At 40.9% G+C, this 16,509-nt stretch overlaps 1 protein-coding gene across 3 annotated transcripts in view; it reads left to right on the top strand.

Moving 5' to 3' along the window:
- The window catches only part of LOC141147232 (transmembrane channel-like protein 1), a 179,219-nt gene that overhangs the window by 95,047 nt on the left and 67,663 nt on the right, over positions 1-16,509 (top strand). For all 3 annotated transcript variants that reach the window (XM_073634409.1, XM_073634429.1, XM_073634418.1), the window contains 2 exons: positions 1,430-1,558; positions 10,522-10,589. In XM_073634409.1, coding sequence (XP_073490510.1) covers positions 1,430-1,558; positions 10,522-10,589 — 197 coding nt within the window. The remainder of the gene's footprint in view (positions 1-1,429; positions 1,559-10,521; positions 10,590-16,509) is intronic.

Below are 16,509 nucleotides of genomic sequence, written 5' to 3'. Positions count from 1 at the left end.
TACTGTAAAACAATGAGCTTACTTTATAGATCCTTGTAAACTTACTTTATGTATCTTTATAACATTGTATACTCAATAAACTTCTTTTGACAAGGAAAAATAAAAAGCTGTAGCATTAACCTGTCCAGTGTCCATACCAACTGGGACTGAGGAGGAAGACCAAGGAGGCAAATAAAGGAAGTGTGGGACCCCACGGGGAGAGAATAGAGTGACTATATATGTATGTATATATATATATAGATCTATATATATATATCTATATATAGATATATATATATAGATCTATATATATATATAGATCTATATATATATATAGATCTATATATATATATATATATATAGATCTATATATATATATATATATATATATATATATCTATATAGATAGATATAGATATATATATCTATATATATATGTGTATATATATAGATATATATATCTATATATATATATAGATATATATATCTATATATATATGGCCCTAAATTTAAAAATGTAAAGGGGAAGGCGAAGTTTGACCTATTATAACCTATAGGTAAAGAAAAGAGCATCTGGTGTGTAAAGTGGAGGACACAAGGGTACTCAGATGTGAAGTGTGGCAACAAAAGTGCACAAAGGAAATGATTTAAAAGACAGTCACGAAATATATATAGGTACTGCAGAGATTGTTACAAAATAAATATATGGTACAGAAAGAGTGTGGTATAAATAATGTGGTATAAATAATATATATCATTATTATATTTGAAAGCATTGCACATATGAATGTTGATTTGTGCAGATCTGAACTATATGGTGTTGTTTATATATTTTTGAGGGGTTTGACTTTCCAGCACGTGGGATTACAATTTGTAATATAGATAGGGAGCAGCATTGCACCTATTGTAAATCTGCTCCCCCTTTATCTGCTGGTTTTATGGTGATGGCCTGATTATTGCACACCAAACGGGACATCAAACACTGTCAGGCCATAAGATATCACTGAATATGCTCAGACCCAGAAGGTGAAATAAACATCTCAGAATCAGATTCCTTCCAGAAGAAAGGTTACAAGGACAAAGCCATCAATAAAAGCATGAACATGACCCTGAAAACACTGACTATCCAAGTTTAATTACCATAGCTGTGTATGTCTGTCTGTGGGTTTTCTTTCGTAATAGGTTGTCTCACCTAACATTCTGCTAAAACTGTGTGTACAACATATATTAGTACTGCTTAGACATTGAAGAAGGGCATATAACCCGGAAGCTTGTCCTGAAAATACAGTCACCTCAAGCATTGTGTAGTAATTGTATATGCTATATTATTATTATTATTTTTATTTTTTGGGGGGATTTGCTATATTTTTCCCCCCACAAAAGTGGAGTTACCCTTTCAGTTCCCTTTCACCAAAAATTACCGGTAATTTTTATATTTTTGTTTTTCCAGGAATTTGTTCGTCTAACGGTGAATGATATCATGACCACATACGTTACTATTCTTACTGGTGACTTCTTACAAGCAGTTTTTGTACGTTTTTTTAACTACTGCTGGTGCTGGGATCTGGAATACGGATGGGTATGTATTCACATATACGTTGTATAATCACTGTTTCACATATATAATGTATACATACAGTATATACAGTGGGGAAAATAATTATTTGATCCCCTGCAGATTTTGTAAGTTTGCCCACTTACAAAGAAATGAGGGGTCTATAATTTTTATTATAGGTGTATTTTAAATGCTAGAGACCAAAAATTCAGAAAAAAACACGATACAAATGTTATAAACTGAGTTGCAGTTCAGTGAGTAAAGTAAGTATTTGATCCCAAGCAAAACATGACTTAGTAGTTGGTGGAGAATCCCTTGTTGGCAAGCACAGAGTTAAGACATTTCTTGTAGTTGGTTACCCGGTTTGTACACATCTCAGGAGGGATTTTTGTCCACTCTTCTTTACAGATCTTCTCTATGTAAATCCTTAAGATTTCCTGGCTGTAACTTGGCAACTCGAAGTTTCAGCTCCCTCCATAAATTGTCTATATGATTTAGGTCTGGAGACTGGCTAGACCACTCCATGACCTTAATGTGCTTCTTCGTGAGACACTCTTTGTTGCCTTGGCGGTATGTTTTGGGTCATTGGCATGCTAGAAGACCCACCCTTCAATGTTCTGGCTTGAGGGAAAAAGGTTCTCATCTAAGATTTTACAATACATGGCCCAATCCATTTGCCCCTCAATGCGGCAAAGTCAGCCTGTACCTTTAGCAGAGAAACAGCCCCAAAGCATAATGTTTCCACCTCTGTACTTGACTATAGGGGTGGTATTCTTAGGGTCATAGTCAGCATTTTTTTTCCTCCAAACATGGCAAGTTGAGTTAATGCCAAAGAGCTAAATTTTGGTCTCATCTGACCACAGCACTTTCTCCCAATCCTTCTCTGAATCATTTAGAAGTTCATTGGCAAACTTCAGATGGGCCTGTACATGTGCCTTTTTGAGGAGGGGGGCCTTGCAGGCATTGCAGGATTTCAATCCATGGTGGCATATTGTGTTACCAATGGTTTGTTTGGTGACTGTGGTCCCACCTGCCTTGAGATCATTCACAAGCTCCTCCTGTGTAGTTCTGGGCAGATCCCTCACTTTTCCCATGATCATCCTTACCCCGTGAGGCGAAATCTTGCATGGAGCTCCAGACCAAGGGCAATTGATGGTTATTTTGTATTTCTTCTATTTGTGAATAATCACTCCAACAGTTGTCTCCTTCTCACCAAGCTTCTTGCTGATGGTCCTGTAGTCCATTCCAGCCTTGCGCAGGTCTACAATCTTGTCCCAGACATCCATTGACAGCTCTTTGGTCTTGCCCATGATGGTAAGATTTAAATAGATGAAAGACTCTGTGGACAGGTATCTGTTATACACATAACGAGTTGTCATTAGGAGCACCTTCTTAAATTGACAGGACTAATCTGTGTCCACATGAGCACATACTGTTGGCTGGTAGGGGACCAAACACTTATTTTACTCACTAAACTGCAACTCAATTTATAACATTTGTATCATGTGTTTTTTTCTGGATTTTTTGTTGATATTCTGTCTCTATCATTTAAAAAACACCTATGATAAAATGATACACTTCATTTTTTGTAAGTGAGCAAACTTACAAAATCGGCAGGGGTTCAAATAATTATTTTTGCCACCGTATATATTATTTGAACTATACAATTGTCATAAAAGCATTATATAAAATGTATCCCGTTTTCTGCATAATTTAGGAATTAGACATTTTCATGGAAAAGTAAACATTTTAACTCTAAAATTACATAGATTTAAGGCAATTCTTAAAAAAAAAAAAAAATAACAAACATGTCATACTTGCCTGCTCTGTGCAGTGGTTTTGCACAAAGCAGCCCTGATCTGCGTCTTGGCCCTGTCCTCTCCCTCTCTCCCTTTATATATGTAGAAATTACTCTCGGTGGAGCTGCTGGTTTAAAGCGGGCTGTTACCGTCACCTTTGTTAACTCAATTTCACCGGAACCGGGTCTAGGGTCCGTTGAGTTTAATACCAGACAATGTAGGCACCGGACACTTGAGTATCTTTTCCAATGCTTTAATAAACGTAACTGAAGGAAGTAGCAGGAAAGAGGTAGAAGAAGAGTTGCAGGGAAGTTCAAATACCTTTTCTTAGTGTAGTATTAGTAATTGGAATCTTGTAGATGAATGTATTCTCTTTTTAGAGCTGAATCTTTGCCCGCCTGGATAGGTCTCTCTCACTAACCTAGCAGCCAGTACGCAGAACGAACAAAAGTCTCTGCCACAGACTTGATTGGAATAGAAACCCGTATGATCCTCTGTCACAGGATGTAATGGTTTACGATGAATAGCCAACACAGCACTAGAACCTTTAAGCCGACCCGGCAGTACTATGCGGTAGGATTACTTTAGGATACGTCCTCCAACTGAGTCACCAGGCCCCTCTCCAGACCAGCACTCTGCATGATCCTTCCATGACGGGTCCTCCCCTGGGATCTTTTCAGTTGTCCAGCTTCTTCCCGTAGGACAGACAGCCCAGGACCATTCCCTTGCCGTTGTGGTAGGCCCCAGACAGGCTTCTGGGCCCACCCACATGCTGCAGCAACCATCGGAGGACCACGAGGTAGTACTCCTAGCACATACCTGTCAGCCAGGAGGGCCAGCAGGTGGAACGAAAACGAACCCTAAAACATGGCGTCTGTCCCATAAATACCCTCTCCCAGAATGCAACTCGGAGGACCACCTCCACCGAGGACAGAGGGACAGAGGAGCACTCATACGCTTCAACGTGTTGCCTTTCCAACACCGACCCATGGTGACAACGACACCCACAGGCACAGTGTGAAACTACATGCAACTCAGCCAAGCTGGAACAGAGGCAAATCTGACTATGTATGAACAGATAACCCACTAAATTTAACTATAAGCAGTAGATTGAAAATCTACCAGCGCTACATGTGTATATATATATATATATATATATATATATATATATATATATATATATATATATATATATATATATAAAGGGTTTCTTTTAAAATTATTAATAAATAACAAAATACCCATGACCCATGTTACTTGCATACATGTTAGCACCATAAATGCCCAACCATATGGAAAGAGGCGAGAGTCAGAGCAACTCTCTCGCCCGGGGCCAAGAAATCATAAATTCTGCCAGGGTATGTAAATTTATGAGCACAACTGTATACTGTATAGCTCATTATATGCATAGCCAGATTTATTTCCTGTTTCGGTATATCACATACTTTTTAACTATTAGCTCAGCACAAAGCATATCCTTGTATTTTTAAATCAAATTATAAATATAAAAATGTTTTCAGTGTATTACTTGAGGGCTGATATTAACATATAGAAGCAAATTGATAAAGCAGCTTTTTTTTAAAATAAGTGGTCAAAGCTGGCCATTCATGGGTCATTGTTTTTCAATCAACCAGGGTTGAATGAAAGAAACTTCCCCCATCCACACTATTGATGTGAATGGGGGAATTCTCCCCACTGTATCATTGTATTCTGACAGCAGGGAGACTCTCCACTGTCAGAATACACATATCAACGCTGCAGCCTATTTCCTGTGGTGCTGACTGAGCATCTAAAAGCCGACAAGGCAGTTGAACAGAAGTCAAACAATGGACTTCTGTTCAACCACAGTGGCCACACATGGATCAAAATTTGGTCTCTGCTGTTCTAGCCGAATATCGATCAATGCATGGCTGACTCAAAGGATAAGTTCACTGTTTGAAAAAAACACTCGGCCAGGTCATTCATGCAGTCTCCTGTGAATGGGAAACTACATGACCCAACAGCCTTTGCGGCCGTCGGCTTGTAGTTTCAATGATCTACCATGGCACTGTTGCATGCTGTGGTAGCTCATTCATTCTTCCTGTCAGTGTGTATCTGCCTGGCCATATGAGGTATGAGCAGACAGATACACTGAGAAGTCTGCAGGAGTTCTGCATGATTCTGCTGATCATGGGTGCAATGCTTTCCAAGCTCCTAGTAAAAAAAAAAAAAAAAAAAATGCACATTTCTTATTTACCTGCAAAAAGATGCAAATGTATTATATTTTTTTATAAAGGTGAACTTATCCTTTAAAGTCTGTAGACCTGATTAACACCTAGCTGCCAAAAAATTTCTGACTGGTCTTGTAGGCTTGTGACTTTAGATAAGGGGCCCTGTTCAAACCTGAGTGATTTTCTGCTTGAAGCTTGTAACTCTAAAACGCTCAAGCCAGATCCCATTCATTTCAATAATCCCTGTTCACATCTGAGCGTTCGGTCGCCTGAAGCAAAACGACTGTCACTCATAAAAGTACATGAGCTTTGTCACTAGTTTTCTGCTCAAACAGCAGCTCTCCAGCCCTAGTTTCCTCTCCTCCTCCCCCTAGTGCTTTCTTTTGGCGAAACATAAAATGCCTGAAACTCTAAAACGCTTGTGATACGCTTCTAAAACGCTTTAAAAACTCTTGTAAAAAACTGTAAAAATGCTTTAAAAAAAATGCTGAAAAACTCCAGTAAACCGCTACGCTCAGGCTACTTTCACACTGGGGCGGGAGGGCGCCGCTTTACCGTCATTTTAGCAGCGCTATTTGGCCGCTAGTGGGGCGGTTTTAACCCCTGCTAGCGGCCAAAAAAAGGTTGAAACCGCCCGCAAAGAGTCACTGCAGCGCTTTTGCGGCGGGTTTGCAGCGCTGTCTCATTGTTTTCAATGGGAAGGGGTGCTTTAGGAGCGGTGAATACATCGGTCCTACCCTGTTTCCCTGAAAATGAGACCTAGCATGATTGTCTGTGATGGCTGCAATATAAGCCCTACCTCCCAAATAAGCCCTACCCTGTTTCCCTGAAAATAAGCCCTACCCTGAAAATAAGACCTACAAGGACTTTAACTAGGGCTTATTTGGAGGTTAGGGCTTATATTGCAGCCATCACCGACAATCACGCTACGTCTTATTTTTGGGGAAACAGGGTATAGCGCTGCAAAGATGCGGCTTGCAGGACTTTTTTGACTGTCCTGCAAGCACACCGCTCCAGCACAGGGGCTTTCACACTGGAGACATAGGAGAGTCTCTTTACAGGCGCTATTTTTAGCACTGTAGCGCCTGTAAAGCGCCTCAGTGTGAAAGTAGCCTAAGGTGTGAATGGAGCCTAAGGCTGGATTCACACCTATACATTTTTAGTGCTTTTTGCATTTTGCAGATTTGCACCACAGTCCATTTAACATGGTTTCCTATGGATTACAACTATGCAGTTTTTGGTGCTTTTTGCTTTTTACATCTATGCTTTGTTCAGCCGCTGCATTTTTGGAAAGGGTCAGGGACTTTTTTCTGCAAAAAGCACCAAAAAATGCATAGGTGTGAACCAGGCCTGAGACTGCTCAAAAAGCAGCAGGGAGGGAGAGATCTGTAAACACTGGATTTTGCACTGTCTGCAAAATTTTTGCCATTTTCTTTATGATTTGAGGGAAATGTTCATATTTAATAAAATCTAAAATTGTGATTGCAGTAAGATAGAAACACCCCTTCTGATAGTGGATATTATTAGCTATGTACAGATATATAATGGCATGTCCTGGTTGTATAGAAGCCCCTGGGGAAGACAAAAAGGTTATATGAAACATGACCGTAGCAGTCATCCAGTGTTTGGACTTGCTGCAATCCGAATGATCTGCTGATATTAATAGTTAATCGGGTTAAAAAAAGACATACGTCCATCCAGTTCAAATCCTAACCCCGATCAAGCCATCAGAATGGCTAGTTCATATAACCTATGTCCACTTCAGGAGACCTGAAGAACCCTTCAATAGATAAGATGAAAGTCTGTCTCAAATCCATACCCCTATCAATTAAACAGCACGCAAAATTACCGGGTAATTTGTAGAGCTCATTCTAAGCAAGACAAATTGTTGAAACTTTCTGTGTGCTCCCACAAGCAAAATAAACCATATTGCCAAAAAAAATTCTCTCTTTTATTTTTATAATTTTACCTTTTTACATACATATTTCTATGCACAGAGATATCTAATTATAAAATAATTGACTTCTGTGTACTAAACTAAGAATTCTTATTCCTAGAATAATTAATTAATTGTGTTATCAGTGCCTGAATGCTTGGTATACAGTGCATGCGGAAAGTATTCAAGTATTCACAGCGCTTCGCTTTTTTTCATAGTTTGGTATGTTGCAGCCTTATTCCAAAATGGATTACATTTATTATTTTCCTCAAAAATTCTACAAATAATACCCCATAATGACAATATGAAAGAAGTTTGTTTGAAATCTTTTATGAAAAATAAAAAAATGGAAAAAAATCACATGTGCATAAGTATTCACAGCCTTTGCCATGACACTCAAAATGGAGCTCAGGTGCATCCTGTTTCTATTGAACACCCTTGAGATGTTTCTACAACTTGATTGGAGTCCACCTGTGGTAAATTCAGTTGGTTGGACATGATTTGGAAAGGAACACACCTGTCTATATAAGGTCCCACAGTTAACAGTGCATGTCAGAGACCAAACCAAGCAATGAAGTCCAAGGAATTTTCTGTAGACCTCCGAGGCAGGATTGTATCAAGGCACAGATCTGGGGAAGGGTACAGAAAAATTTCTGCAGCATTGAAGGTCCCAATTTGCCACCAGGGCTCTTAATAGAGCGGCCCGCCTGGCAAAACTGTGCGATCAGGGACAAGGGCCTTAGCCAGGGAGGTGACCAAGAACCTGATGGTCACTCTAACAGAGCTTCAGCGTTTCTCTGTAGAGAGAGGAAAACCTTCCAGAAGAACAACCATCTCTGCAGCACACCACCAATCAGGCCTATATGGTAGAGTGGCCAGATAGAAGCCACTCCTCAGTAAAAGTCACATGACAGCCCTCGTGGAGTTTGCCAAAAGGCACCTGAAGCACTCTCAGACCATGAGAAACAAAATTATCTGGTCTTATGAAACAAAGATTGAACTCTTTGTCCTGAATGGCAAGCGTCATGTCTGGAGGAAACCAGGCACTGCTCATCACCTGGCCAGTACCATCCCTACAGTGAAGCATGGTGGTGGCAGGATCATGCTTTGGGGATGTTTTTCAGTGTCAGGAACTGGGAGACTAGTCAGGATCAAGGGAAAGATGAATGCAGCAATGTACAGAGACATCCTTGATGAAAACTAGCTCCAGAGCGGTTTGGACCTCAGACTGAGGCAAAGGTTCATCTTCCAACAGAACAACGACCCTAAGCACACAGCCAAGATAACAAAGGAGTGGCTACGGGACAACTCTGTGAATGTCCTTGAGTGGCCCAGCCAGAGCCCAGACTTGAACCTGATTGAACGTCTCTGGAGAGATCTGAATATGGCTGTGCACCGACGCTGCCCATCCAACCTGATGGAGCTTGAGAGGTCCTGCAAAGAAAAATGGGGCAAACTGTCCAAAAATAGGTGTGTCAAGCTTGTAGAATAATACTCAAAAAGTCTTGAGGCTGTAATTGGTTCCAAAGGTGCTTCAACAAAGTATTGAGCAAAGGCTGTGAATACTTATGTACATGTGATTTTTTTCGTTGTTTATTTTTAATAAATTTGCAAAGATTTTAAACAAACTTCTTTCATGTTGTCATTATGGGGTATTGTTTGTAGAATTTTGAGGAAAATAATGAATTGAATTAATTTTGGAATGAGGCTGTAACATAACAAAATGTGGAAAAAGTGAAGCGCTGTGAATACTTTCCTGATGAACTGTAAGTTCTTTGTTAAGCTGTATGAAATATCATTGTGTGGCTGTTAGCATGCAGAATAGTGTGTGTAAGCTAGGACAGACAGGGATCTGGCTACGTGTGTATAGTTGGCTGCTCCATCCCCCTAAAGCCTGGCACACACTATTCATTTTATTCCGTTCAACCCAGCGTGTTGAACAAAAAAAATCTGTCAGCTCTGGTCGAAGCCACTGTACTAACGATCTGACGTTAGTACAGCGATAGAACTGCTGAGGTATTGTGTTCTGACAGGGGGGCGGCCCCCTTGCCAAAACACTTCGATCAGCGCTCTTCATCATTGCTGATCGGGTGCTGTAGACTGCTGGTCCGGCTTCTGTCAGACCGAGTGCCTTACTGAACCAGCCGATGTTGGCCAGCATTCGGCCCGTGTGTACGGGGTTTAAAGCTGGCCATACATGGCTCAGTTTTTTTTGTTCAGCCAGCAAGCTGAATGAATTCCCCATACACACATTTCAGGTGGATGAGGGAATCCTCCCCACTGTGCTATTGTATTCTGACAGCGGGAGGACTCCTCCTCTGTCAGAATACACAGATCAGTGTTGCAGCCATTGGCTGCAGCTGCTGATCAAGAAGCTTTTTTTCCAAAAGGTCCATTCAACAGAAGTTGATTGATAGATCGACTTCTGTTGAGCAGCAGTGGTCACGCATGGATTGAAATTTGTCTGGTCCCTGCTGAACCAGTCGAATTTTAATTCATGTATGTGCTTATTCATGTGCTTCAGATTGCATGCAAGATTTGTATCTGCCTGTGTGTGTCCAGCCAGCTACAGTTTGATTTTTTTAACCTCTTGTGGTTGTCAGCGGTGTTGCAGACTGTGAAAACTGCTTCATAGGACCGTTCCATCTACCCAAAGTAAGCACTCTCCTTACTCCTTCTCCACCAAACATTGATATTGCTCCATTTAGCAGGCTGCTGTGAGCTTTCTTCCTTGACATCTGGTGGCAGAGGTGGGAGATTAAAGTGTGCATGCTGTTTATGGTAGTTACCTGTGTCCAGACTGGGTTTTCATGATAATTTATCAGCGTGCTGGTCAACTTCTGAGGAAGCAAATCATACCTTGAGTATTGTCTGCCATTCCTTGTCCCTGTACCCTCAGTACCCCCATCCATCACAGACAGATGTAGAGCTCCATCTGCTGCTTTATGTCCAATGTTTCCAAGCATATATATGTAATCATACACATAATGTGTGACAACTAATATGTACATTTATTACAAATATTTTGCTTTATATCTACAGCCTTCTTATTGTGAATTTGATATAAGTGGAAATGTGTTGGGGTTAATTTTCAACCAGGGGATGATCTGGTAAGTACCTCCTAAAAAGAATTCATTTAGGAATACTGTTTGCTGTACAATATTTAGTTTTCCTTTGATATTTGAAAGGGATTTAAAAAAAAAAACTTACACCAAGTTCTTTAACAATATCAGGAATAACTGAAAAACCCCATTAATCAGCTATTTCCAGTTGTGCTGTTAAGATAAATAAGTCCAGTGCCAAAAGGGTAATTGACCATTGATATGCTATTTGCATATTTTTGTTAACTCACAGACACTTGTATTTAAACACTTCAGGATTTACCCCCTTCCTGACCAGAGCATTTTTGCACTACGGCACTGCGTCGCTTTAACTGACAATTGCACGGTCGTGCGACGTTGCATCAAAACAAAATTGATGTCCTTTTTTTCCCACTGATAGAGCTTTCTTTTGATGGTATTTGATCACCTCTGCGGCTTTTATTTTTTGCGCTATAAACAAAAAAAGAGCGATATTTTTTACTTTTTGCTATAATAAATATCCCAAAAAATATATAAAAAAAACAATTTTTTTCCTCAGTATAGGCCGATATGTATTCTTCTACAAGCGTATATTGATTGGTTTGTTATAACATCTACAAAATAGGGGATATATTTGTGGCATTTTTATTATTCATTTATCATTTTTATTTATTATTCTGTGATTTTTATCATGACTGTGACATTGCGGCAGACAGATCGGACACTTTTGACACTATTTTGGGACCATTGACATTTATACAGCGATCAGTGCTTTAAAAATGCACTGATTACTGTGTAAATGTCACTGGCAGGGAAGGGGTTAAACACTAGGGGGCGATCAAGGGGTTAAATGTGTTCAATGTGTTCCCTCAGTGTGTTCTAACTGTAGGGGGGATGGGCTCACTAGAACATGACAGAGATCACTGCTCCCGATCACATGCCTTGTGTACATAGGCATCTCCCCGTGTCACAATCGCAGGCCACCAGCGCACATCGAGTCTGCGGGACCCGCGGGCAAGCTCACGCACACTTGCGCCGCCGGCGATGCGTGCAAGCCCGCTAGCCTGCGATTTAAAGGGGACGTACGGGTACGCCCATTTTCGCAGCCGTGCCATTCTTCCCACATATATCGTCGTGTGCTGGAGGGCAAGCGGTTAAAGTGCTTCTAAAGCCTACACATTTTTTACCTTAATGCATTCCCTGCATTAGGATGAAAAATGTTCAAGTATACTCTCACAAGCTTTGCTGAGGCAGCTGAAGCCAATGCCAGTCAAATTCTATGATGATGGAGTGGGGGGTGGGGCTGAGCTGACTGTTTCTATGGGCACAGGCAGCGTGACTTGGGATCAAATCTGCAGGTATGCCACCATAGGAAGTGGCTTCCTATGGTTGCACACTGAGAAAAGGAGGAGCCAAGAATGCTGGCAGGGTGCCCCAGAAGAGGAGGGTTGTGGCCACTCTGTGCAATTCTATAACATATTTATTATTAAAAAAAATAGACTTTAAAATCACTTTAAAATCAACCATGTCCAGCCTTCCCTGCTCTGCCTTTGAGTAGAAAGGGAGCTGAGCCAGGGATGTAAGAGTCATCTCATAATGTTATGTCTTACCCCCTTGCCTGTAATGGTGATTTTGGTGATTTATTAAATACGGTTACAAGTACAATTATACTCTTTAAGACACATATTCCAAAAGTGTCCAAACAAACAAACATATCTCTGTGGATTGCAAAAAGCTTTCCTATCAATCAGATATGGTCAAGATCACCTCTTTCATGTCAAATATTTTGCCAGATTATCAAAAGCAAGGCCATAAAAAGCACAATCGTATTCCTGATATGGGGTCTAATGGATAGCAAGGGCAAGGACTAGTACATTTGGAGATACCCCTATGAAATGATAGCCAGCGTTTCTGATATCAGAAGCCCTTGGTATCACTTGTGAACATTTTCTGACTTGTTGGAAAATTTTATTGTGACATCAGAGAAGTTTCATGCTTAACAGAGGTGTGCCTAATGCCGCATACACACGAGCAGACTTTTCGACCGGACTGGTCCGACGGTCTATCCGACGGACTTTCAGCGGACTTCCGATGGACTTTCCTAGCGAACGGACTTGCCTACACATTATCACACCAAAGTCCGACGGATTCGTACGTGATGATGTACGACCGGATTAAAATAAGGAAGTTGATAGCCAGTAGCCAATAGCTGCCCCAGCGTCGGTTTTAGTCCGTCGGGCTAGCATACAGACGAGCGGATTTTTTGACCGGACTCGAGTCCGTCGGAAAGATTTGAAGATTTGAAACATATTTTATTTCTAGGTCCGTCGGACTTTCGGGAAAAAATAGTTCCCCTGGAGCCCACACACGATCGAATTGTCCGACGGAGTCCGGTCCACCGGACCAAGTCTGCCTGAAAGTCTGCTCGTGTGTACACACCATTAGTGTTACAGATGACTGGCAGATCTGCTGCTCTGTAGCTGTCCTTAGATTGTTAAATAGTTAAGTAAATTTTAAGTTTATGGATTACATTTTGTGGATTAATTAATTGAGAGATGAGCATTTTAATTGATTCTAATTATGTGAGAACTAAAGAAGTTCTAATTATGTGAGGTTAGGTAAATATGTAGGATAGGTTTATTAGTTTGCTAAGGACCAGTTCACACTGGTGTGACATATGCTCCAAGCCTCCATCTTTGGGAGCATATGTCGCATGACATGTACAAATCAATGGTTCCTTTTGAGAGCTATCTTAACTCGTCTGACACAAGTCAGTCAGACTTTGAAAAAGGTTCCTGCATTACTTTGGTCTGTTTTCAGCCCATTCAATTTTATTTAAGTCGGATCAAAGTCGGATCCTTGTCCTAACCATCTGACTTGTGACATCCGACATGGTGATTACAGCAGCAGGAAAAGGAATTTATGTCACGCTGGGATTGTTTTTATTGGTCAAAGGACAAGTTGGACTATCTCAAAGTTGGAGCAAAATCGTATCCTGTTCATTCAAGTTGGATGGAAGTAGGACCGATGTCGCAGGGCAAAGTTGGATCGACAGTCGTACAACAGTCATGTCGTACCAGTGTTTATTCAGTCTGCTAAATCAGGGGTCGGGGTGGCCAGTGGAAGTAGAAAATGCCCCAGTGTCAGTGAGAGTAAAAATGAATTACATAATGCCTGTAAGTCAATAGAAAGAGAAATAGTGGCCTATTATTGGTATTAAATGGGGGGGGGGGGAGGAGTGCCTAATTGCTTATAACAGTGGGAGGAATTATGCCTAATTGCTGGTGTCAATGGGAGGAATTATGCCTAATTGCTGGTGTCAGTGGGAGGAATAGTGTCCCATCATTGGTGCCAGTGAAAGGAAAAATGCCCCATTGTTGGTGTCAGTGAGAAGGATTGTTCCCCACTGTTGGTGTCAGTGGAATGAATGGTGCCCCCTTATTGGTGTCAGTGGGAGGAATAGTGGCCCAAGGGTCGAATAAAGGCAAGCAAAGGGCTGCAGTTTGGAGACCACTGTGCTAAATATTTAGTTAGAATAACGTGCTCTTTATTTAATGTTTAAAATGTGTGCGATTTTTTTTTCTTTTATTATTATTTTCCAAAACAGAGTAGTGAAAATTTACAGCATACTCGTGGCTAAATACCACGGGGTATGCACTTTTCCGAGTAGTCTATTTTTTGGGGTGATAGACATTAACATTGTCTTTTGACATCAAATTCAAAATAAATATGTTTAAATGTACCTAAACCCAAAAACAAGACTGAAATATATTACAGCTTACCAATACTGAAATGTGGTGGCTACAATAGCTTTCTTTTTATTTTAGGCTTTTTTCCTTTATTTTCACCTGGTGATCTGGCCAGTAACACACTTCCTGTCTGGAAGGAGGAACAACGGAGACAGCAGCACTGTCAATCTGTGTGGAGGGTAGTGTTATGCCGCCTATGCACGATCGGACATTCCAACAACAAAATCCGTGGATTTTTTCCGACGGATGTTGACTCAAACTTGTCTTGCATACACACGGTCACACAAATCTTATCGGAAATTCCGAACATCCAGAACGCGGTGACGTACAACACGTACAACGGCACTTGAAAAGAGAAGTTCAATAGCCATTGCGCCACCCTTTGGGCTCCTTCTGCTAATCTTGTGTTAGTAGAAGTTTGGTGATTCACGCTTTTCAGACTTGTGCTTTTCAGATCTTTACTGCTCTTCAGTTTGTGCTTGTGGGTTCGTATCTGGTTACCAGTGCGTGTAGTCAGTTCGCATTTGTTTTTCAGTGCGAATTTTATAGTATGTATTTGATTTTGTAGTGCGTTATTGTCCGCTCCTTTCTGATTTTCAGCTTGCACTTCTCAGGCCTTTCTGTTTTTCAGTGCGTTCTGTTAGTTCATTCGTCATAGAGTTCTTGCTGTGCAGGGGCTTGGTGTTGAGGTTCTTATTACTTTGACCCAAGCCAAGTCCATGAACAGGGCGGGGAGGAGTTCATGGACTAAGAATTGGTTGCTCCAGCGTGACCACTTCTCAGACATGCCTTTGTTGCGGGAGATCCAGGAGATTAATCCTGATGATTTCAGGAATTATCTCCGGATGACGGAACCCGTTTTTCACTGTCTGTTGGCTTTGCTGTCCCCTTATATTACCAAGCAGGACACCTGCATGTGGCAAGCTATCACTCCTGAACAGAGGCTAGTCGCCACGTTGTGGTACTTGGCGACAGGGAGAACTCTGCAGGACATCAAGTTCTTGACAGGCATCTACCTCCAGGCTCTGGGGATCATTATTCCAGAGACCTGTTCTACCATCATTCAGGTCCTGCAGAAGGACTATATTAAGGTAAGATTTCTCCTTTAACATCACATTATATGTATTTAATATTTGCTAATGTATTGTATTTCTTTCTTTCATCATTCCCTAATTACCATGATTGTAATATGCTGTGAATGTCCCCTTTGTCCTCATGCATGCTGGAATTTTTTAAATTTCCTTTTTTTTGTCCTTCATGCATATTTGCCTTCACTAACCTCCCCAGCATGCTATCCTGGGCCCATACACACCTAGCCTAGTCACTTAACGATGTATTTTGTCAGCTCCATTGTAGTGCTTTACCCTAAACACCCCCTAAAATGTGTACAAATGTAATTTTTGTCCTTAAATTCATGCAGAGTGCCTGAGGCTTTTTTGGGGGGTCCCAAACTCTTTTGGAACCCTCCCTTCCCCCAACCGCTAAGTCAAACGATACCAATCCTCTATCTGCTGACTTTGCCCAACCCATACACACTATACCTACCTCTTTTGTGGTCAGATTTATGGATGAATTCACCAAAGCATGTAGACCAAGGGCCTGCCTGAATACTTTCAAATGGTACTGTTTAAAGTTTTGTTCTCTTGTTATCTTGATAGGTAATTGCAGAATGAAAAAAATGTTCTTCAATTTGTAGTGTGTATTAATATTTTTTTATTATGACACTTCTTACCTGTCCAGTGGGCTGCCAATAGTGTAAGTAAGGAGGGGCTGGCCAAAGTTAAACACATTATTTATGCATTCAGCTCTCATGGAAGTGGAGAGGGTTACCTGTACAAAACATCTCCACCCCCTTATAATTTTTACAATGGGCCATCAGAGAGGGTGAGGAATCTGATAAGTGTACTTTATATATTTTTCTTTAAATACTCCTTCAAATAAATGTTATACTGATGTTGGCCAAGAATGTTTGTGTTTAATCTGCTTGTAATGTTATGTGCAAAATTACCATTTTTTTTCTTGTTTGACTCCACAGTTTCTTCCAACGCCACAGGAATGGCAAACTGTGGCACCCCAGTTTGCCCAGCTGTGGGACTTTCCCAACTGCGGAGGGGCAATTGATGGGAAACACGTCCACATTGTACCACCCCCCAACTTGGGGTCATACTATTATAATTACAAGGGGTTTAATAGTATAGTGT

This window comes from Aquarana catesbeiana, linkage group LG01 (genome assembly GCF_042186555.1).
Source record: "Aquarana catesbeiana isolate 2022-GZ linkage group LG01, ASM4218655v1, whole genome shotgun sequence".
Classification (NCBI taxonomy): Eukaryota; Metazoa; Chordata; class Amphibia; order Anura; family Ranidae; genus Aquarana; species Aquarana catesbeiana.
Note: the sequence above shows the minus strand (reverse complement) of the source record. Positions and strands in the feature narration are given on the sequence as shown.